This window comes from Corythoichthys intestinalis, chromosome 9 (genome assembly GCF_030265065.1).
Source record: "Corythoichthys intestinalis isolate RoL2023-P3 chromosome 9, ASM3026506v1, whole genome shotgun sequence".
Taxonomy (NCBI): domain Eukaryota; kingdom Metazoa; phylum Chordata; class Actinopteri; order Syngnathiformes; family Syngnathidae; genus Corythoichthys; species Corythoichthys intestinalis.
This window is the reverse complement of record NC_080403.1, coordinates 24,053,029-24,075,025: the sequence shown is the minus strand read 5'-3', so window position 1 is coordinate 24,075,025 and position 21,997 is coordinate 24,053,029. Positions and strand designations below refer to the sequence as shown.

The 21,997-nt window shown below is 38.6% G+C and overlaps 2 protein-coding genes across 7 annotated transcripts in view; one reads left to right on the top strand and one right to left on the bottom strand.

Moving 5' to 3' along the window:
* The window catches only part of LOC130921583 (dual specificity calcium/calmodulin-dependent 3',5'-cyclic nucleotide phosphodiesterase 1B-like), a 25,839-nt gene extending 7,152 nt beyond the window's left edge, over positions 1 to 18,687 (top strand). The window contains exons 2-14 of the mRNA XM_057845646.1: positions 4,703 to 4,816; positions 4,890 to 5,072; positions 5,321 to 5,387; positions 5,474 to 5,590; positions 5,949 to 6,089; positions 9,128 to 9,228; positions 9,675 to 9,800; positions 9,932 to 10,033; positions 10,104 to 10,224; positions 12,372 to 12,453; positions 12,537 to 12,654; positions 17,457 to 17,593; positions 17,670 to 18,687. Of these exons, the coding sequence (XP_057701629.1) occupies positions 4,703 to 4,816; positions 4,890 to 5,072; positions 5,321 to 5,387; positions 5,474 to 5,590; positions 5,949 to 6,089; positions 9,128 to 9,228; positions 9,675 to 9,800; positions 9,932 to 10,033; positions 10,104 to 10,224; positions 12,372 to 12,453; positions 12,537 to 12,654; positions 17,457 to 17,593; positions 17,670 to 17,761 (1,501 nt within the window). The 3' untranslated portion in view covers positions 17,762 to 18,687. The remainder of the gene's footprint in view (positions 1 to 4,702; positions 4,817 to 4,889; positions 5,073 to 5,320; positions 5,388 to 5,473; positions 5,591 to 5,948; positions 6,090 to 9,127; positions 9,229 to 9,674; positions 9,801 to 9,931; positions 10,034 to 10,103; positions 10,225 to 12,371; positions 12,454 to 12,536; positions 12,655 to 17,456; positions 17,594 to 17,669) is intronic.
* The window catches only part of LOC130921584 (protein phosphatase 1 regulatory subunit 1A-like), a 50,088-nt gene continuing 46,400 nt past the window's right edge, over positions 18,310 to 21,997 (bottom strand). For all 6 annotated transcript variants that reach the window (XM_057845647.1, XM_057845651.1, XM_057845650.1 and 3 more), the window contains one exon: positions 18,310 to 21,997. In XM_057845647.1, coding sequence (XP_057701630.1) covers positions 21,912 to 21,997 — 86 coding nt within the window. In that variant the 3' untranslated portion in view covers positions 18,310 to 21,911.

Genomic DNA, 21,997 nt, shown 5'->3' with positions numbered 1-21,997 from the left:
AGTAAAATTTATTAACCCTCAAGAAGTCTTTTAAGTTAACCCTTTCAGGGACTGTGCCTAATACAGTGGACAGCTATTCAAAAGTTGACCCTTAAAGCAACACTAGGTAACTTTTCAACTTTTGTGAAATATCTTCATAATATTTGTGATGATATGTTGACTGAAAACTAGTTGAATGACACCTTTTTAATATCTTGAGGCAGTCTGTATCGCTTTCACCGGCACTAAATAACTGAGGAGGGTGGCAGGAACCCTGCCACACAAAAAAAGAACTACAAATATGCTAACTGCTTTACGGTATACGTCACTTTTCCCTTTCCCCATTTATTGTAAAGACGGAAGTCGATGCGAACAACTTCGCGCAAATTCTGAAATGATTGCAGAGCAACAAGAGAGAAAAAGTTTTGTCTGATGAAGGAAAAAGGGAGGCAAAAGTTTTGTCTGATGAAGGAAAAAAGGGAGGCTACCACAATATAAAGAATAAACATTGGCCCGGCTTTCACTCGCTGGCGTGACGACCCCCCCGCCCCACCTCCAGGGGGTGGATGTGGGGGGCGGGGTGGCAAACTAAGCCACATGATTGCTAACCGTCATATGTTATTGTTTGGCCACAACTGGATTCATTACCTTAGTAATAATTATCCTTCACACAGCCGCTGGAAACAAAAAAATTGTTTAATCCATCTGCAGCAAACCGGTAGAGTGATTGATTTTACGACACTGTGCGGGTGTGCGCAGGTCCTCATGGGAAACGCAGTGCTGGTCCTCATGGGAAACACATTCTTCCTTAAGGCAAAACACTACCGCTTTTGTCCACCATCATCGCTGAAGTCGACCAAAAATGGAAAGTTTCCAAGTGTTGCTTTAAGACCGTCAACCTTTTATAGAGCAAGTGACTATTTTTGGTCATTAAAATATATATACATTAGCTATTATCATTATGATATTGTTATGGTGGCAAGACGGTGTGACCCAAAAGCACAGCAAAGAGAAGTTAGAAATCCAAAGTCCAAGATGTGTTTATTAAACAAAGGAAAATTGGTGAGAAGTGGTGGCTCTGCAGTTTTCTTGAATGTGCTGGAAGGCTGGATTGGCTCAGTATTGCTGTTGAGGAAAAATAAGCACAGATGAGTTGCAAGGTGAGCAAAAGGAAGGCCTGTACTTTTACCATGCGTGGTGAGGTGAAGCTCTGGCGCCAAATGTTGTGCAGACCGGTCTCTTATAGTGGCAGGTGGTTGATTGTGGAGTGGAGGCAGGTGTGGTGATTGGTGACAGGTGTGCAGAGCAGAGTCAGTGGGGAGAATGTGAAGGTGAGGAGGAGTGAGCCGTAACAGATATACATTTTTTAAATTATCATTGTATTTTTTATTATTTTTAATAATTAAATATATCTATGTACATAATATGTACATTTATAAATTAATACAATGGTGACAAAGACTAAATTAATAAAATTAAAACGAACAAAAACGCAAATACACACTGGTTATGGCCCCAACTAACACTTTAAAGTTGACCTTTTCACACCCGACAGTATTATATGCCATTGATGTTAATAGATGGCCAATTCATCTGAACTATGAAGACTATGTTCATGTTTCCTTTGCCCCTCCCAGTCAAATTAAAATGGATTGACTGTCTAGTGCTGTCAATGGCAAAATAAAAATCATAAATTGTGAGTTTTCAAAGTTTTTGCGCTTCCCCGTAATCTGCAAAAGCAGACCGTTGACTAACAGCCAGTGCCAAGCTAGATATAGCCACCGGAGTACTGTACTTTGAATATTTTAAAGCTCTAGCCAACACCTAGTATGAATAATATTCATGTCAGGGATATTTGCTCCAAGTATTTTATGACGCAAACTGTGATTTTGTTTGTCCTGTGATAATGTAGCAAAAAATATTTAAACGCAAAAATATTCCCCGGTTACGAGGGCTGCCATTTTGTTACCTTAGTTATACCCACGCACATACACACTAACAGACTTGAACACAGGTAGATGTGATGATGGGTTTGATGACATAATAAGGAAGGGCATGTAATCATTAATCATTTTTCACGTTTGAGTAGTGGTTTGAGGTGTAACATATGAGAAAATAGGCAAAAATGTTGATAATTTTTCCAAAGGACATTTTTGACAACAGAAATACCAGGTTTTTTTACTGCCATTTATGTTCATTAAAGTAACAGTAATGACTACGTTGACTACCAATGCAGCTTGCAAATAATGATGGTGCAAAATGTCCAAAGTCTATTAATTGTGTCCTTATCATGTGACAATATTGGCTTAAATTCAAAACATCACTTTCAACAAGTTGACCTTACGTAAGAGCCAAAGCATAGGAAGTTTACTCTCATGGAAAGATTGGCAGCCACATTGCCCTTTTTGCCACAGGCATTTTTTTCCCTCCTTGGGACAATTTGGCATGAAATGGCTTCCAAATGAATTCTCACAAAGACCTCATTTCCCCCACGTGAACATCAACTTGCACATTAAACCTAAAAAAATTGCCATAATGCCAATGTCACTGGATTTAAACTGGGTTCAAGTGATACAATTATAATAGGTTTTCTCCCATTTGGCCTAATTTGAATACGGTTTATGGTAAATTATTTTTTTAATTTATTGCATGTTAACAGATTTAACTTCCCAAGCCGTCTGCCTCAAGAGTGAAGGTCTGGATGTTTTATTTCTTATCATCTATGCTAGGGTTGCATTTAACAAATTTTATTGAACCAAGGTACATATTCTTTATTAAAACGATCTCACAGCATAGCACACAAACTACAGCAAAGGCATTTGACCAGCAATTCCCAGAAGCCACCCAGGTGGTGTTAATCTGTAAATCCAGTAGAGCTGCCAATATAATCAAACAGAGGTCAACTCAAATGAAGTTTATTTGCATACCTCTTAATAACAAAAGAGTGAATAGGCTTTGCGGGTCCTCATATATAACAACATCTCCTGCTTCAAGAAAGGAAAAACTCAGAAAACCAAAGGATGTGGGGTGAGGGTAAGAATCAATAAAACAGGCTGAAATCCAAGTATGAGGGGGTAAGGTTTTTTTTTTTTTTTCATGAAATATGAGCGTTTAAAAATAGGTACGAGGTCAAGATTTAAGCGTTTTTACTGAGATAGTGTCTCTAATTTCTTTGTGTGGGGCATTCCAGGAGTTCGGAAGCCCGCAAAGAGAATGCCCTAGATCAGGGGTCCCCAACGTTTTTTTGCACCACGAACCGGTGTGATTTGGGGCTTTTTTTCCACAGACCGGTGTTCTGTCAAATTTTGCACCCATATAAAATTTTGCTCCTAAAGCTTTTGTGGTGGTGAAAAAAGCCCGCTGTTATACTCAGTTGGACTTTCAATGTTATCCAACGATGCAAAAAAACTTTTTACATCATAAACATACATGTGCAACACGAAAACGGCGTAAATTAATGCTTAACGACACGGCAAAGTCGTTAAGTGAGAGAGCTGCGTGCAGTTGTTGTGTGCAGCTAACATGGCAAACGTAAGGTAATATTCCTTTCTTTGAGGAAAGTTTGTAGTGTGTACTTTGGAATCGCTGCATTCGCGGTCATTTTTAACAATACGCGCATGCCAAATTTGTCAGAACACCGGCAATGTGCGGCAGAAAAATACAGCAAATATAAAATAACATTTGTTTTTAGCCCCGTCGTGTTAAGTGCAGGGAAAATACATCTCACCCGCTGAATCAGTGGGAGGCCTGAGCTTGTTTCGTTTAGACAAGATGGTCCAGCGATGGGAGAGTGAGAGAAGCCCGCTTCACAAAGATACAATGTTGGAAATTGTAGCACAGTTTTCAGTGCTCTCCTAGCGATGTCTGGATATTCCGAAATGACTTTAATCCCTTGGTGGAGTTGTCTCAAATGTACGTTTAAGGTCGCCGTGATTTGCGATCTCTATAAGCTGATATTCCTCTTGCACAGACATGCTCGAATCGCTGTTTATTCACATACGGGTCACAAATCCACTCCTTCGCAGTTCGTGGGTCTCTAGTGATTGGGAAGTAGCATATATTTTGTTTTCTTCGAGGTTGTAGGTTCATCTTCTGGCTCGTCAGGTACCCTTTTCCCCGTAAAAAATCTGTCCAAAGACGTCTGTTTTTCAGTCATTCTAGTGTGGGGGCTAATTATTTCCGGGAACAAATTTGATGAGACCGCCCTACGTCATACATCATTATCGAGGACAAGCCCACATACAGTAGATATTCAAAACAAGATGTACTGCAAGCAGTATAATAAATGGATTTCTATGACGACATTCTGTCCTGTAGTATTATATCTAGAGTAGACAGGAATATTGGTGTGTTAAGGGGCACACGACAAAGTTAATTTGGCCAGAATGCAGTCGTTAATAAGTTATTACGTATTTCTGTGCGGCCCGGCAGTTGGGGACCCCTGCCCTAGATCAGGTGTCTGCAAGTCCGGTCCTCGAGAGCCTCTATCCAGCTTGTTTTCCATGTCTCGCTCCTTTAACACACCTGAATCAAATGATCAGCTCATCTTTGATTAAGGTGTTTTGGAGGAGGGTGACATGGAAGACAAGCTAGATTGGAACTCTTGAGGACCGGAGTTGGATACCCCAGTTGTAGAGCATGCTGACCTCTCACCAGCCACGCTCCCACATGACATCACCATTTCTGTTTGTCACAAAAATTGAATCATTATGGCTGGTTTCAGACTCCGAAGCATTTTGAAGCAGCTGGAGGACAAAGACATTGACTATGAGGACATTAAAAAGAATCTGGATTTGACAGCGTCACTGCTGGAGGCTGTTTATCTGGATGGAACCAGGTAGAAATGACTCATAACAGCAGTATTGCGTGGTCATTAAAACAGACTGTCAATGTCTGTGTTTGTATTCTAGGCAGTGCTTGGAATCCGAGGATGACCTCCACCAGCTTCAGTCTGACGGAGTTCCTGCAGAGGTCACGGATTGGCTGGCGTCAACATTCACTCACAGGGTACGACAGTCGGGGCGGCGGTCGGACGAGAAGCCAAAGTTTCGAAGCATTGTGCACGCGGTACAGGCGGGGATATTCGTAGAGAGGTACGATACTACCACGATGATGTGTTTTTACTTATATACAATCATGAGGCCATACAGTATTTTCCTCAAACAACCTCGACAACCTCACTGGACAGTGAAACATTGGCCTCCTTTTCCTCTGAAAACATCCTCAGCAAAGTGTACGGAGACTCAGAGGATTTATATAAACACCTCCAGAGATGTGCTCGCTGCACAGTCTCAGCATATGAACTTCAAGTGAACTCAACATAAACATTGCCTTATTCCAGGATGTTCAAGAGGGCCTACTCGGCCGCCATGCCGGACCAGCCCGCCACTGTCGTAAATTGTCTGAGGGTAAGGCACAGAATACGTCAGGTTGTTCGTTTTGTGCAATATATCGGGCTATATCAATAATCCCGTCTCGCAATCTCTCTCCAAAGGACGTTGACCGCTGGAGCTTTGACGTGTTTGCCTTGAACGCGGCCAGCTCAGATCACGCATTGCAAACTCTCTTCTTTGAACTCGTGACCAGATATGAGCTCAACAGTCGCTTCAAGGTCCTTTTTGCATTGAGTTTCATCATCCAGAATATATGAAACCACATTTTCAAATCAGACCAACCGTAGCCCCCTTTCCTTGTAACCATGACAAATATCAGACACAAAAATCACATACCGTACCGATCAATTCATAACAAATGTGTACTGCTTGGTGGATAACAAAAGATGACACTTGGAAATTGTTTACAGGACAGAAATTCAATCAATGTTTTTGCGTGTGTTTATTGTATTTTCAGTAAGACACATGGATCATGTTAGATTTTTCTGTGTTTTTCATTCTTTGCACAACACAAGGTTTCTTTTTATGACAGTAAAGACTATTTGAAAAGGGCCTCAATCAATTCATTTGTTCTAGATCCCCATTTCGAGTTTGACGCTGTTCCTGTCTGCTGTGGAGAGAGGATACTGCAAACACAACAACCCGTACCACAGCCACGTTCATGCCGCAGACGTCACCCAGACGATGCACTGCCTGCTGTTGCGATCTGGGCTAGTGGTAAACTTTGAATGTTAATGAGTTAAAAGCAAGTCAAGCTTAAGATCATGACTTAAAGGACTTAACGTCAAATCAAGGAGTGGGAACCTCTTGGTACCTCACGATGCGATATGATTTCCGATACAAAGCTCACGATAACGATGATCTGACGATATGGCGATACAACGATTATCGATATATTGGTCAGGAAATCATTTTAGGATATTCTACAAACAACTAATAAAAGGAAAAACAAGCTTCTGCTGTGAATTGGAATGAGTTTATCACTAGTAGACGTCCAATCTATTTGAACCGGGAGGGTTCATTCGCTGCCATCTCTCCCACTTCAAACGGATTGAACGTCTATGGGCGTCAGTGGCAGCCAATGCCAGGCAATGAGGTCATTTTGGGCCATTTAAGGTCATTTATCTGTTGATTTTCAGTTACTTCCTGTTGATTTTGGGGTATTTTATGGGTCACTTCCTGTTCATTTTGAGTTACAGAACAGGAAAGTGACCTGGGAATCACCCAAATGAATAGACAGTGACTCAAACTTAACAGGAAATGACCTGTAAATGAACAGCAAGTAACCTTTGAATGCCCCGAAAATCCGACAGAATGACAGCGAATGCTCTGGTTTCAAATGAACGAATGTTCCCAGTCTAAATGGATTGGGCATCGAGCACCGTCAATGGCAGACTTAGAGTTAACTGAGACGTTATCATGGTGGAAGATTTTGGTAGCAACTTATTAGTTCCTTTTTTTTTTTTTTTTTTTTTTTAAACATTGGCACCTTTTTAAAACGTTATCTCGATTCTTGTCAAGAGCATATCGATAACCTTTTGGGATACAAAGTATAACGATGTATCACCGTTTCGATATTTTGTCACACCCCTAGTCAAAACCTTAAAGGGGTGGCAGGGTACCCGCGGGTTATTAAAAGCATTAAAAAAGCATTGGATTTAGTTTTCCATTATTAAAGGTAATAAAAGTATTAAATTAGCTGTTGTAAGTCTGGAATTTTTTCACCGTGGTCTTAATTTTCAAGAACATCTCAGTGCAACCTAAATGATATCTGTGATGAAGTTTTTTTTTTTTTTTTTTTTTTTTTTTAATCTATAACGAAGATCACGTATAGAATTTTTACGATGCACTGCACTACAAATCGAAATGCAACTCGTGCGTGCCAAACCACCACAAACGGCAAAACGGAGAAACCATCCACCTCTGCATCGGGAATGCGTCTGTTTGTCGGTGGAACGAAAACCCTGCAGGCAGAAGTATTGTGGATTCTGAACACCAAAACAGACCACCATTCATATACTTCAAATGAGTCCATTGGTGATCTGTTTCGGATATTACGTCATTTTTGGTCGGCATCGGCTGTCACAATGTTGATCATATTGCGTTTTGTTCCAGAGTGATCGTTCCCGATGTCTTAACTGTTTTTTTTAACAAATTTTCAGTTAGCAGAAAAAAAACACACATTATCTTAATGTTTAAATAGTCTACATATTTTTATGACCATTATGAATGCATTTACACAATGAAATAACGCAGGAAAAGTTTGTTAAACATAATGTTGCTCAAATCGTGTTTTTTTTACGGAAGGAGCATTCCTGACTTCGTAACAGCAGCCAATTTAAGCTCATCAAGACTTTAAGATAGAGGTAAAATCGGGCCTAAAAAGTCCAGCCTGACCCGAACTGGTCCGCGGGTATTAAAGCCTGACCCACGTTTTGTGTGATAACATTTGTGACGATGTCTGCATAAAAGCCTTATATAACGAATTCTCAGTTGGCAGAAAAAAAACGCACATTTTCTTAATGTTTAAATAGACTACATATTTTAATGATCATTATAAATTTATTTACACAAAAAAATAACGCTGGAAAAGTTTGTTAAATATAAATAAACAGATGCAGTTTTGCGGACTCGCAGAGGGGAAGATTAAAAAGGGCGTATAGGCACGCTCTGGCTCTGCAGTGACCATAGAGTGCCTTCTTTTTTTTATCATTTTTACATCATTAATATATAGTTATGTCAAAAAGTTAGCGAGAAAGAACCCTGGCCCGCCCCGACGTAACAATTGACATTTTAATTTTGGTCATGTTTTCAGTTTAGTTTAGCTGTTTCCAGCTTGCTATGTTTATAATTGCGATGTTTGTTTACCACTTTTCCTCTTACTGCGAAGAGGGAGGAAGTTACATCGGCCGCCGCTATGATATTTAAGTCATCAGCTATCTGCTGTGACCCGGGAATTTAACGCTTGCTTTCACGCACACTGCTTCCCATGTCAGTCGACACGGGAAATTGTTTTCACACACAACTGCTGCACGATTAAGTCCCGCGATATTCCCGTTGTTTTGGAGTATGTGATAGGGGCTCAAGTTACATCCAGATACTTTAGGTTGCAGTTTATGGGTCATGCGAAGGCAGTGGACCTGCTTAAATATTTCGGTTTGCCTTTCCAATGAATGTGAATTTCGCCGTTTTAACTCGAGAGTTAGCCATGTTCACTGGGGTCTTGGCAGGTGCACTAGCGGCTAGCCTGTTACAGAAGATGGCTGGTCTGAGTCCTGTCCTCCTCCTCTTTTTGTCCATAATTATTGTGTGCGTGTGTGTGTTTAAAAAAATTCTGACAGACTTTATAATGTTACTTTAAATGTGTTTTAATTGTATCTTCAATATATGTGCATTCTTTTGTCAAACACACTTAGTAATTCAGGTTAAATTTGATGTTCAGTGCTTTATTTATTTAATATGATTCAATATGATCTACATAAAGGGTGCGAGAAAAGTATTCATTTTCTGTTGAAATAGCATTAAAAAAGGTCTTAAAAGTCTTGAATTTAGATTTATCAATCCTGGGGGGACCCTGGGTGGGAGCAAGTCAAGAATAAAGACCTAGGAACAACCATGACAGAGCAACTATGACCTAGTCAAGACTCCTCATGTTGAAATTTTGAAGAATTGAACATTTAAGACCTACTAGAGACTACTACAGATTGCTAGATAATTAATTGCTCCTCTGATTAATTCCTGTGTGTCCCAAACAGCACTGGCTAACAGAGTTGGAAGTGATGGCTTCACTGTTTGCCGCGGCCATTCACGACTACGAGCATACGGGGACCACCAATAACTTTCACATCCACACAAAGTAAGCCGTTTTTCCTGGAAGACTTACTCTATACCCAGCCAAATTCTAACAAAAGAGGTTATTTGCGTAGCATCCTGTTAAGAGTTCAAGTCAGGGATGTTAAATACACTGTGTGTTCTTTTATAGAGGGCTAAATTCTTACACAAACACATCTTCACATGATCGATATTTTTAAAGGCCATATATCCATCCTCGCAGGAAAAACTTTTGGATTATTTGTGGATCATTTTTTTAGATGACCAACTAAATACAGTGGAGCTTATAAGGTTGGCTACAGAGTTAGCTGGAAAATGACAAAGTCCTAAACAAAGCTTTTAAATGAAGTGTTTGGTGTTCTCTGTAACCCCCACAAAAAATGATCTGAACACTCTTGTATTTCTGAAAAACTCAGAAGTCCATCAACTCATCCAGTTGACCTGCTCACGAGCATATTTCTGTCTCGTCAGGTCCGAGTTTGCACTGATCTACAACGATCGATCAGTGCAGGAAAGTCATCATTTGAGCGCAGCGTTCCGCCTTCTACAGAATGACCAAATGAATATCTTCATTCATTTGACTCGAGAGGAGTGGATGTAAATAATCTTTTTATTTTCAAAAAGCTTTTCTTTAATACTCAGTGTGTACTTTATATCCGATTTAACACAGTAAGTTATCTACAGGCAAGACAATTGCACTTCGAATTAATTATTCTGTGCAACCACAGGGAGCTACGTTCTCTGGTCATTGAGATGGTGCTCTCCACTGACATGTCCTCTCACCTTCTCCAAGTAAAAGCCATGAAATCCTGTCTTCAGCAACAAGAACGGTAATGTGATGCATGTTCAGGAATTTTTGTGAGACAACAAATAACACATTTTTTAATTTTTATCAAATAGGATCGAGAAGTCCAAAGCGTTGTCTCTGTTACTCCACACAGCTGATATCAGCCACCCATCTAAACCATGGTGTCTTCACTCCAGATGGACCAAAGCCCTGATGGAGGAGTTCTTCAGGCAGGTAGGAACATGACAGAAGACTCCAAAGTCAGTTCTTCCATTCATCATCTACTGTTGGTCTTGTGCAAGGTCACTTGGGAAGGTGAGGGACTATTAGCCAATTGCAGATGACATATAGCAGGAGGTGGGGCGCATCCATCAGGCGACCGTAGCAACATACATGTTGAACACACCGGAACAGGAGAGAAAACATACAGGCTTTCTGCACAATGGAATGGAATAAAATAAAATATAATATAATCAAATGTCACATTAGACTAGACTAGCCTAGCCTAGACTAGACTAGAATTGCCCTTCATTGTCATTATACAGTTGTACAATGAAATTGTGGTAAAAATCTCTAAAGTGACTTGCAAGTATAAAAGTATAAAATCTAAATAAATACAAGATGTGTCTGAGGTAGTCCTATGCTTTGGCAGTGCAAATAATCGAAGTGAAGTAGCAGCAGTTTGACAATGAAGGCATTGAATATTGCACATAGTATCATGTATTGCACATAGTATTGCTATTATTATTATTTAAAATCATTGCCCTCAATCTTAGGGCGCCACTATGTCGAGCAATGTTACCCCATGAAAAAATGTATTGCGTTAGTTACCCTTGAAAGACAAGCCTGCATACATCAGGGTCAGCTTTTATCTATTAATGAGTTTCAATCCTATTTAACAATCATCCATGAATAATCTATTCTTATAAAATTACAGTTTTGTTCCTCCATGATTACACATAATTGTATGCATGCCTGGTTAATTTGTATTCTTTTCACACTCAAAAATCTCATTTTGACATAATTCTTTCAGAAAAACAAAGATTCAAGTAATATAATTACCATATTTTTCAGACTATAATTCGCACCTGTGTATAAACTGCACCGGCCCAAAAATGCGCAATAAAGAGGAAAAAAAAAAAAAAAAAAAAGCATACAAGTCGCACCAGAGTATAAGTCGCATTTTTGGGGGAAATTTACTTGATAAAATCCAACACATAGAACAGATATGTCATCTTGAAAGGCAATTTAAAATAAAAATACAATAAAGAACAACATGCTGAATAAGTGTACAGTATGATAATGTTACATGATGCATGAACAACGAAATGCGAACGTTGCCGGTATGTTAACATAGCTATTAAGAGTTATTCAGATAGAGTAACTATAGCATAAAGAACATGCTAACAAGTTTACCAAACCATCAATGTCACTCCAAAACACCAAAATAACATGTGAAATAAAATGATATAATATGGTGTTAATAATTTCACACATAAGTCGCTCGAGTATAAGTCGCACCCCCAGCCAAACTATGAAAAAAAACTGCGACTTAGTCCGAAAAATACGGTAATTGTCCTTCGTAGCATTAAAACTTCAATCTTAACCTTAAGACTTTTTAGACCACTCGAAGGGAGGTCTCAAGTGCAAGCTCACTTTGTTCTTGTTTTCTTTTTTGTGATGACCCAACTAAAATTGCTACTTCGACGTTATTCGAGGACAGATCACAAGGAAATTTGGTAGGTACATTCTAAAATTGAAATTTTAATTCGGGGGGGGGAGGGGGGGGGGTCCTCCTCATTACTCATAATTGGCTGCATTAAAAAAAAAAAAAAAAACACACATTTTATCTCCAATGACTTTTTTTACTCGTTACTCCAAGTAGAGTTTGTTTTGAGGATTTAAGGCTTTAAAAAAATAAACACACAATTGACACTGTAATATTAATCAATGATAATTATAATAAATGATAATGAAATAATAAAATGACAAATATTAGAAAATTAATGATTATTTACATCCCTTGATTTCCACCTCATCATTGTCTTGATGTAATATTTGTGTGGGCCGAATATACATTGTATACAACTTGAAAGTGCCGTTCACATTTAGTAATCATTTGCTGTGTCTTCCTTGAAGGGCCATTCTTGTCAGTGTGTTATGTGCTGCTTTTGGTCCAAAATAAAAAAGAAGAGGCGTACTGTGCCTCCTCGGTGTTTCTCTTTCGGAACTATATATATTTTTAAAAATCTGTTTAGGTTTTTTTCTGTTACTGTACAAAAAAACAAGCACTTTAGATCCCTGACATAAGGCTGCAGTCGTTATTTTGAGTGGGATGCCTTTTAAGATATCTGCTCTTGTCTCTTTTCTAACATGGGGAGGGTGATAGAGAGGCGGAGCTTGGTTTGCCCTTCTCGCCGCTGTGTGATCGAAAAACCACCCTGGTGGCAGAGTCCCAGATCGGTACGTCTGATAAATGCACTGTCAAAAAGCACCATACTCTTCAATTTACCTTGATAACATCAGCTTAATTATCTTTCCTGAAGGTTTTATCGACTTTATCGTGTACCCGACATTCTCCCTCCTGACGGACATGGCAGAGAAGATAGTCGTTCCTCTGGTGGAGGAGAACCCGGGCCCACTGGACCCATGCAACAGACACAGGTACAACACCAGGCTGTGTGCGCTATTAGTAGGGGAGTCTGATGTGTTTGAAGATATAAAACCTGGGGAGCTTGCTGGCATCAAATGATTTGGGATTTGCGAAATACAGTTTACTGCGATTGGCTGCCAACCAGTTCAGGGTGTACCCTGCCTCCTCCCCGTTGTTAGCTGGGATAGGCTCCAGCACATCCATTACCCTCGTGAGGATAAGCGGTTTAGAAGATGAATGAATGAAAATACAGTTTGTGGAGTTGAACATTCAATAGGATATAGCAGGAAAAGTTTGTTTAAATCATTGGCTACATTTACGTGCAGTCAATAATGTAGTTAATGTTGCTGTACAATTTCTTAGACATTTGGAATTATCCGTTTACATGCATGAACAATCTAGAGTTGTAAACCAATCAGAAAAAAGGATAAAATGATCACGCACGGAGAATGTCATCACAAAATTTCTTCATTTCTGCATTCCGCAAAACCCCGTAAAGTTCTTTTTGCTAAATCTCATGACCCCTAAGTTCCCTTTGAACCTTTCCCTACCACCTTACTTAAAGGGGAAGCTCAGGATTTTTTATATCAGGCTTAATCTTTGAGTTAGCAAGGGTATAATTAGTCGGTGGAATTGATTTCAACAAATTCAGTGTAATTTTTTAGTTATAGGGCTACGGAGTGGCTAAGCTAGCGCGAGTCAATGTCGCCAACTTAGCACGCCACTAAAAAAACGCTAGAGATCTACGAACAGATCCAAAATAGTCAAATAAATTCAAAACACAGATCATTGTTCTAAAACACCCCTGTGGCTAAAACACTGTCACACCAAACTGCCGTAATTCATTTCATTCTGCCGGACTTTTTTTTTTTTTTTAGATGCATAATATGACCACGAGAGGAGTGCTTCGGCCACTCGTCCTAATGCTGCATTTGTGAAACGTGGGAAGTCGGATTTATCCCAATCGGAGGGTACCAGTAGAGACCTCAAAGTGTTTCAAGCGAATATAAACAGCAAAGATGGCCGATCGCGACAAGTTGTGTTTTTTATTTTGGCCATCAAAAGACATTTTGACCTCCAGGAAACCTGCCGTCTTGTAAGCGATCAAATAGTAGAGGCGTTCCAATGATATTTTACCACAGGGGTCCCCAAACTTTTTCCTGTGGGGGGGCACATAACTTTTCCCTTCTCTGATGAGGGGCTGGGGGGTCAGTTTGTAACAGAAAAAGTGTGACGATTGCAGGAGTGCCTAAATATAAAAATGTATTGTTTTTCAGAAAGCCACAATCAAATAACCCTTTTTGGATTCTTCACGGAACAAAAGTAAATAAAATAATATAATAATATTAATAATAATAATAAATAATAATAACTGAAAAAGAGGGTTAATTTGACTGGGAATCCCTCTGTGGGTGTGTGGTACTGTATAAAGCCGGCGACACTATGGAGTTGTGACTCCAGTCAGAGAATCAACAGGGGACGTTCAGGATTTGTTTCCTTTAATGATGATGAAAGGAGTATGAGATTTATTTTGTTGTATTGTGGTTTATGTGAATACAAGATAACCATATAACATGTCAGTAATATAATATACAGTATATAACCTATAAACATATACTGTATTACAAACATATCTAAATTGACAGGAACATTAAATATAAATAAAATACACTGGTTACATAATGCATACAATGCTAATCATTCACAATAATAAGCATAGACATTAAGCAGGAAAATAACAATTTAGATAAGTGAATTGACAACAAACAAAATTCAGCCTCCACCATGGAGCCAAAGGGGCCAACGATTAGCATTAGCGATTAGCGCTAGCGGCTAGCACGTGGCGGCTAACGAATACAAGGGACCCTAAGCAGGTAACTCATCTGCCAAACGTGTTTATGCACAGCCAAGGCACACTTCTGCAATATACCCACCTCTCTCAGTCACACACAACACTTGGATTGCCACTAAACAGGACAGCAGCTTGAGGAACGAACCGCAGGCAGTGAAAGGAGGAAAAAGTGACTCGTGTACACTGGCAGTGAAGGGCTGAGAGACAGTAACTCGTGCGCGCCAAATGGGAGGAGAGAAAGTGACTCGTGCCTGCGTCGCTTTTCTTATAGGGCCAGCGTAGTAACAATTAAACTAAAGCAATGCAATGAAGCTTTCCTACAATAACACTATTAATTAAATAGATAATAACGAAATAACCCTCTCTGGGTTCTTCACAGAAACAAACCCAGGAAATAAATAACACTATTGGGGGAAAAAAAAAAAAAAAATCAAAATGCTCTCTGGTGTTGTTAAGGTGGCCGGACCAAATGTGGAGGCGGGCCGTATCCGGCCCGTGGGCCGTAGTTTGGGGACCCCTGTTTTACCATATCGGTGGTTGGAAACTGGCCTCCCACCTTCCCTGAATGCAGCATCAGTCTGCTGAGTTTAATTGACGGCCGGCAATATGGCGAAACGTACATTTAGATACTGTGGAAACATACAGAGGAGCTGGCCAAAGGAAAGTTTCCACAAATTCCCTATGAAGAACGAGTAACAATATAAACTGGTTACGTGTTGCTTGCTACGACATAAAAATTCAGATATGGAAAAAAAACGATGTGATATCACTCCGCCCTGCTCTTCAGTAGAGCTTCTGGATTACAAATGTTGGTGTTCATACTGCAATCATTGACGTGCAAGTTTTAATAACTTTATCCTGAAAACATACATGTGTGCATATGTTGTTTTTTATTGGCATACCAAGATGGCCTAATTGACTCGCGCTAGCTTAGCCACTTCGTAGCCCTGTAACTAATAAACTACACGGAATTTCTTGAAATCTATTCCACCGACTAACTAAACCCTCGCTAACTCAAAGATAAAGCCTGACGATTCCCCAAAATGCAATGCAGTGTCAGTGCAGTGCGGTAATAATGACGTCATATAAAGTGCACATTTGTCAAATAACATTTAAATTAACAAGAATATTCAAGCTATTTTGTTGTTACATATTGTGATGTTACAATAGGCACATTTGGATAATAAAAATGAAAAAGTTCAAGTATCCTGTGATAGCCGTTTTAAATTGTAATGAAATTTAATGTTTTCTTTTGGTAAAGACAAGAGGAATATGCTGTTGAATGGATATCTACTACTGATTTAAATTCACAGAATGATTTAACGCCCCAAGATTGGACATCCGTTATCATCTTAGGAAGGGCGACAAACTAGGTCTCAAAAAGTACATATTGCACAGCATCGGCACGTTAGTTCTTAGTACTCGCCGATACCGAAGACGAAAATTTAGTTTTGGGATGGAATTTGAGTTATACTAGTTATTGCATGTAGGCCAAAAACATAGCCACAGTGATCCAAGTGTACTTAAATACATTATACACAAAGTAACACCTTTGAAATTGGGGTTTGTAAAATAAAAAAAGATATTTAAAAAAAAATTAATAAATAAAATGGAAATGGGCGAACAATACAAAAGCTGCAAAGCTTGTGTCACTCACAGGAAAAAAAGCCTCAAGGTTTTCACAAGACTTTACTTAGCCTTACCTAACCCTAACTCTAACCCCTAACCCTAATTCATATCCTAACCCCAACACACAAGCCTAATCTAACCATAACCCCAAACCCTAATTCATATCCTAACGCTAAACCCTAACCCTAAAATCACACCCCATAACCCCAAATCCACTACACACATTAAAAGCCTTAAAAAAAATATTAAAAACTAAAGTTAAAAGGTCAACTTGTATATAGTATTATATGAAAGAACTAAACATCCTAAATTACATATTAATGAAAATTAATATCTTACGATCATATCTAAAAAAACTTAATTATGTGATAAAAGGTTAAAAATATAATAAAAAGTAGTTAAAATAGTTAAAACCCCTATTAACAATAAGTTAAAAACAAGTGACATAAAATAAAACAAAAATAAATAAGACAAAAAAGGTACAAGTAAGGTAACTATATAAGGCAGACAAAACAGTGAAGTTAATTAATTGCAAGCAAGACACAGTAAGGTGAACTTCATTGTAAACAATTACAAAGTGGAAATACCATACATGTAATAGAAATTGATAAGAAAGAGTCGTATTGTGCCATCGACCTGAGGAAAGCAGAGATTTCTGAAACGTCGTCGGGCACACTAATTATTTTTGGCCATTTTGATTTGATTTATTCATTTTGGGGGGATTTTTCATATTTTTCCATTAAAAAAAGACAAATTACAACAGAATAAAACCAACTTGAACGAACAAAAAAGACCCTAAATGGAGAACAATGAATGGAAACAGGTCCTTATATGGCAAACGTTTCTGGCTGGCACATTTCCAGACAACTTATGGAGGGATGGCCAGTGCATTACCCTTCTCAAATCGGAGGGATCTATCTCCTAACCTAACTCCCTAACCCTAAACCCAAACCCTTCACTAGCTTTAATACAAGTCTGCATACCTCAGGATGAATATTCTTCTTCTTCTCCTGTTATCAGTTATTTTAAAGTTCAGTCTTTGCCCTGTAAAACTGCTATGAATTAAACCCATATGGAGAGAAGGGTTACAGGTGGAGCTTAAGGAAACTACTTACAAGTTGACGAGTCATCAATAAACACCTGGTCAGCACAAGATGGTTAACTTAAGTTGCTGACGACCACAGGTGGAAAAGGAAATCTAATCAGAACACATACAAAACAAATACCATAAAAAAAAAACTTTTTTTAAATCTAAAAACGAGACATTTAATGAAATTGGAAAAATATTTTAACCTTCAATAATGCTGTGGTATCTTTGCATTTGCATATCAGCAACGTGTGGAAGGAGAGTTCCAGAGGCCTACAATGGAGTCTGGCTCACATCACTGCCGAGCTGGTCAGCTTCCGTTCCACGTGGACGCGGCATACCGACGACAACAAGCTGAAGTGGAAAGACGGAGGCTCTAATGGTACTTTCAGCATGATCTCGATAATCGTACTGATAATCGGGCTGTTTTTTTTTACTTTTGATGGCTTTTTTTGTAGGCTTCTCAGAAGTGACGAGAGAGCAGAGAAGTGCAACAGAGGAGCAGACGCACAAATCCCAGCAGGATGCCAACAAACAAACAAAAAACTAACTTTTTACAATTCCGGTATAAATAACACTGTATGTTGAACTGAGAGTCACTATTTGTAACAAAACCACAATGATGTTATACTGTCTCATTTTTAATATCATATTTAATTGTGTAATGGTATAACATGCTGGCCATGTTGTGCTATAGCTAGAACATGTTATTAAATTAATTTACTGAGCAACCAGCTTGTCTCGTGTTTTTTTTTTTTTTTTGTAAAGTTTGACACATTTGCTGTCATTGACGGCGATTGACGTCCAATCCATTTTGACTGGGAACGGCCGGTAGTGAATGATCGATGCTAGCCCTCACATGCAAAATGGGTTGGTCTATCGCCGTCAATGGCAGCGAATAAGTCAAGTTGCCACACAGCACTTCCATATAAGCGACTATGTTTATGAAAGATATATGTGTTTCTCGCTTCCGGCTCATAGTTCAATGAATTATTAAAGCGCAGAGGCCTATTTTTAGGGGAGTCACCCTCAATGAACCACATGGCCAGTGGCGCTCGCAACTTTGTCTTCTTTGTTGTAATAAACCACAAGTCATCACCAATTTAAAACATTTTATTGTATCAAACACATTTTTGATAAGCCATGTAATCAATTCAAGTAAGCTTGGAACAAATGAGTTAAATTAGCATTTTAAACAGGACAAACACAACAGAATCTATAAATACACAAAATAACATTTAATTGTCTGTTTTTCTGTGTATGTTTTTTTTTTTTTTTTTTGTACTTTTTGGCATTCTGAGGTTGATCCATGTGGCTAACTTCCTTTCCATTTGTGATGTACTGTAGTTTATTAAGCGTCTGGAAGGATTGTCACAATCTACATATTAAGTTCAACGAGAGGAGTTTTAAAATGGTTTGGTTGCTTAGAAAAAAAATGATTTAACTGGAACAATTTTATGAAAAATTCTGTTGAGTTTGATTTCATGCTGATTAAAACTAAAATTGGCTTGCTGATTCAATCTTTTTTTTTTTTTTTTTAGCAGGTCCAGTTTGTTTACCTACTTACAATGTTGTTACTAATTGCACACAACTAGCCATATCCTTTGTAAAACCATAGGTGCTAAATACAAATTGCAGTAAGGCATTTTTCTCTCAAATTTCATTGTTTGTTCATATTTGAACTTATATACAGTACAGGCCAAAAGTTTGGACACACCTCATTCAATGCATCACAGACAGTAGCCAGAGACAAAAAAAAAATACATGTTTTACCACCACTAGACACACTATACACACTAGAGTTAACTCTCGTAGCTGGTGGGAAACATTCATGACAGTGTTTACTAACCTTTAATTTTGTATAAATGCAAAATCAAATTGGAGGTATTGCCTCCTCGGCAGCCACCTTCCGCACAAATGTTTTACATGTCGGATGGCCCTCCTATTCCAAACCGCACCCGTATGTAACTTTTCTGTAGCATAAGTACACCCATACTAGCGATTTCATTATTCTTCAATGGGGGTAAAGGGTCAGGAGTTTCACCTCCTCCAGCCATCGTGTAGCACAGCTGACTCACTGACAATAAGCAACAACCGGTAGGGGAGGGTTGAGCCTTGCAGCTACAAGCGAAAGATTTCTCCATGCATTTTTGGGACATACAGCTAATACCTTAGGGACGGTATGACGGAAATTTTTTTGCGGTTTTGAAAGCATGACATTTTCATACCACAGTATACCTTGAAACCATTAACCGGCACATGTCTAGTTCATTCATTGTTTTATTACCTTCAGTGAGAATTTACAATGTAAATAGCCACGAAAATAAAGAAAATGCACGAATGAGAAGGTGTGTCCAAACTTTTGGCCCGGTCTGTATATAAATAAGAATATACAGTTGAAGCCTCAAGATTACATACACCGCAAAAACACACATTTCATTTTTTGTCTGACTGTCTGAAGTCAAATCAGACAAAGCATCTGCTTCTTCTCGTGAAATTATTTGATTTTGTTAAATGCTACAATAATGAGAATTTCTCAGATGATTTTATATTATGCTACTTGATAGTAATGAAATGTATGTAAACTTTTGACCCCAAAGAAACTATAAAATTCTGTTTAAAAATTCTCTCATTATGTGGCATTTACCAAAATGTAAATATTTCTGTAATGTTGCCTGACCTGAAAAGGAGAGGTTAAGTCTGCTGTGTTTTTTTCTTGTGCAATGACAATAAAGGAAATCTATCTATCCATCGATCTATCTAATTTGACTTCAGAAAGTGAGACCCAAAAAATGAAATGTGTGTTTCAGCTGCATGTTAATTACAGTATTTTTAAAATATTTTTTTTAGAAAATGGGCATTAGTAGTTAAAAAAAAAAAGACATGCCAGGCAAAAACAGATATCAGTTTTGGATTCTGCACCCAAAAAGTAGTTCTGACAGTCGTTTTTAACTAACTCAACATAAATTGTGTTCCCCAGTGTTATCTGCTTGGTGTGTTATTAAAAATAGCACAGTAAAGCTAGTCTAATGTTGCCATGCAAGGTGTTTATATTTAATAAAGATGTGAAATGGAAGAATGTGATAAAACTAATCATGGACTGATTTTAGAAATACCCAAAACACATGTAATAAAATAGCAATTAAAATCCTTACTACATTTGGAATTTGAATAATGCAAAAGAAGGAAATTACTGTACACCGAACTTTAGCAATACAGTGGCACCTCGACTTATGAGTTTAAAATGTACAATGACATGGTTCATAACTCAAGAGTGAAACGCATAATTCAAAGCACAATTAACTATATCGCTTTGAAAAATCTTCCCTTTTTCATTACTTATGTCAGAATGGTAAAATGATACTTCTACCAAAGTGATACATTTCTTAAAAGTACAAACGCGATGTTATTGCTTCGATGTCATGGCACATATATGACATTTAAATGAGTGTTTTGACATTGGCGACGTTTACATGGACAAAATTTCAGCATTTGGATTAACATTATGATCAGATGCACTGTTTTCATGGACACGAAGGCATTACACTATTGGACAGAACCAATTAATTTGATATGCGTATATTGACCAAAAAAACGGAAATAGTCGTAGTAGTAGAAGCGGTAGCGACTTCTGTGTCCGCAAAACATCGCTCCGTCCATTTCTACTTTAAATATTAGCGTTATTTCACATATTTTCCCCATTTTTCTAACATTTGGACGAGCAAGGCGTTTTCGCATTAACAAAATGACTTAGGACTTAATGCAGCATATCTTTGCTGATGTTTGCTGGTGTCTCTCCTTTCTCAGGTCTTTTAATGATTTTTGTAACATATTTAAGTCACACTGCCGTTGCCATAGTTGTGCACTCCCTGTGGGTGTGGTATTACAGTAAAAAGGAACCTCTGTGATGAGTCGTGTGCACATGTGATGAGAAGCACACTGAATAAAGAAGTGTTTCTTCCACTCAAGTCACGGCCTTACATGTACTCAGATTAAGGAAGTACGTAACAATGTTAAACTTTGTTTCTATAGCAATTGCTTTTCTTTTGGCAGCACCTAGAAGACCCAGCTTTCTTATATGTGGCCATAATGTGAAAAAAAGAGGGCGAAAAAGGCAAAGGTCCTCCCGTTGCTCACTATGGTTCTACTAGCTTCCGGGAACAACAGAAATGCATGTCCTGACGTTACAGACATGCGCAGTAAAGACGGTTTGTTCCGAACTTTTGGAATAAGTGTTTCTATGCGTGCCGATCCGATTATAAATCGACATAATCCACTCCTCTCGTTCAGAATAGGATCTAGATCGAAATGATCTTGCTTGCGTTAGAATATTCCAAAGTAGGTATGTACATGAAGCATTTTATTCCGATCATACTTTTAATCCAAATACATGTGTCCATGTAAACATAGACATTGACTGCCACTGACGTTCGTTCATTCACCCCTCGCAGTCAAAATGTCTTGGACGTCTAGCATCGTCAATGGCAGCCAATTAGCAATATGGGGAAGATTTGTGTTATATAAGCAAAAACAAAATAAATGAATGTTTTGCAGCTAGTAACTAAGGCCCTAAAGGACTGTCCTGATGTGGCTGTACACAATCACAACGTTGCGTGATTGTTTGGGGGCGGCTGGGTAGGAGGAGCAGCATTTGTGGTGTACACAAGAGCGCTTGAATTCATTCTTGTTATCTTCTTTTTTCAATATTTATTTTCCGTCCCCGGGCCGACGTTTTTTGTTTTGTCGTCGGCTGGCTGACTGCTGCTGAACGCCGCCGCTTTTGTGT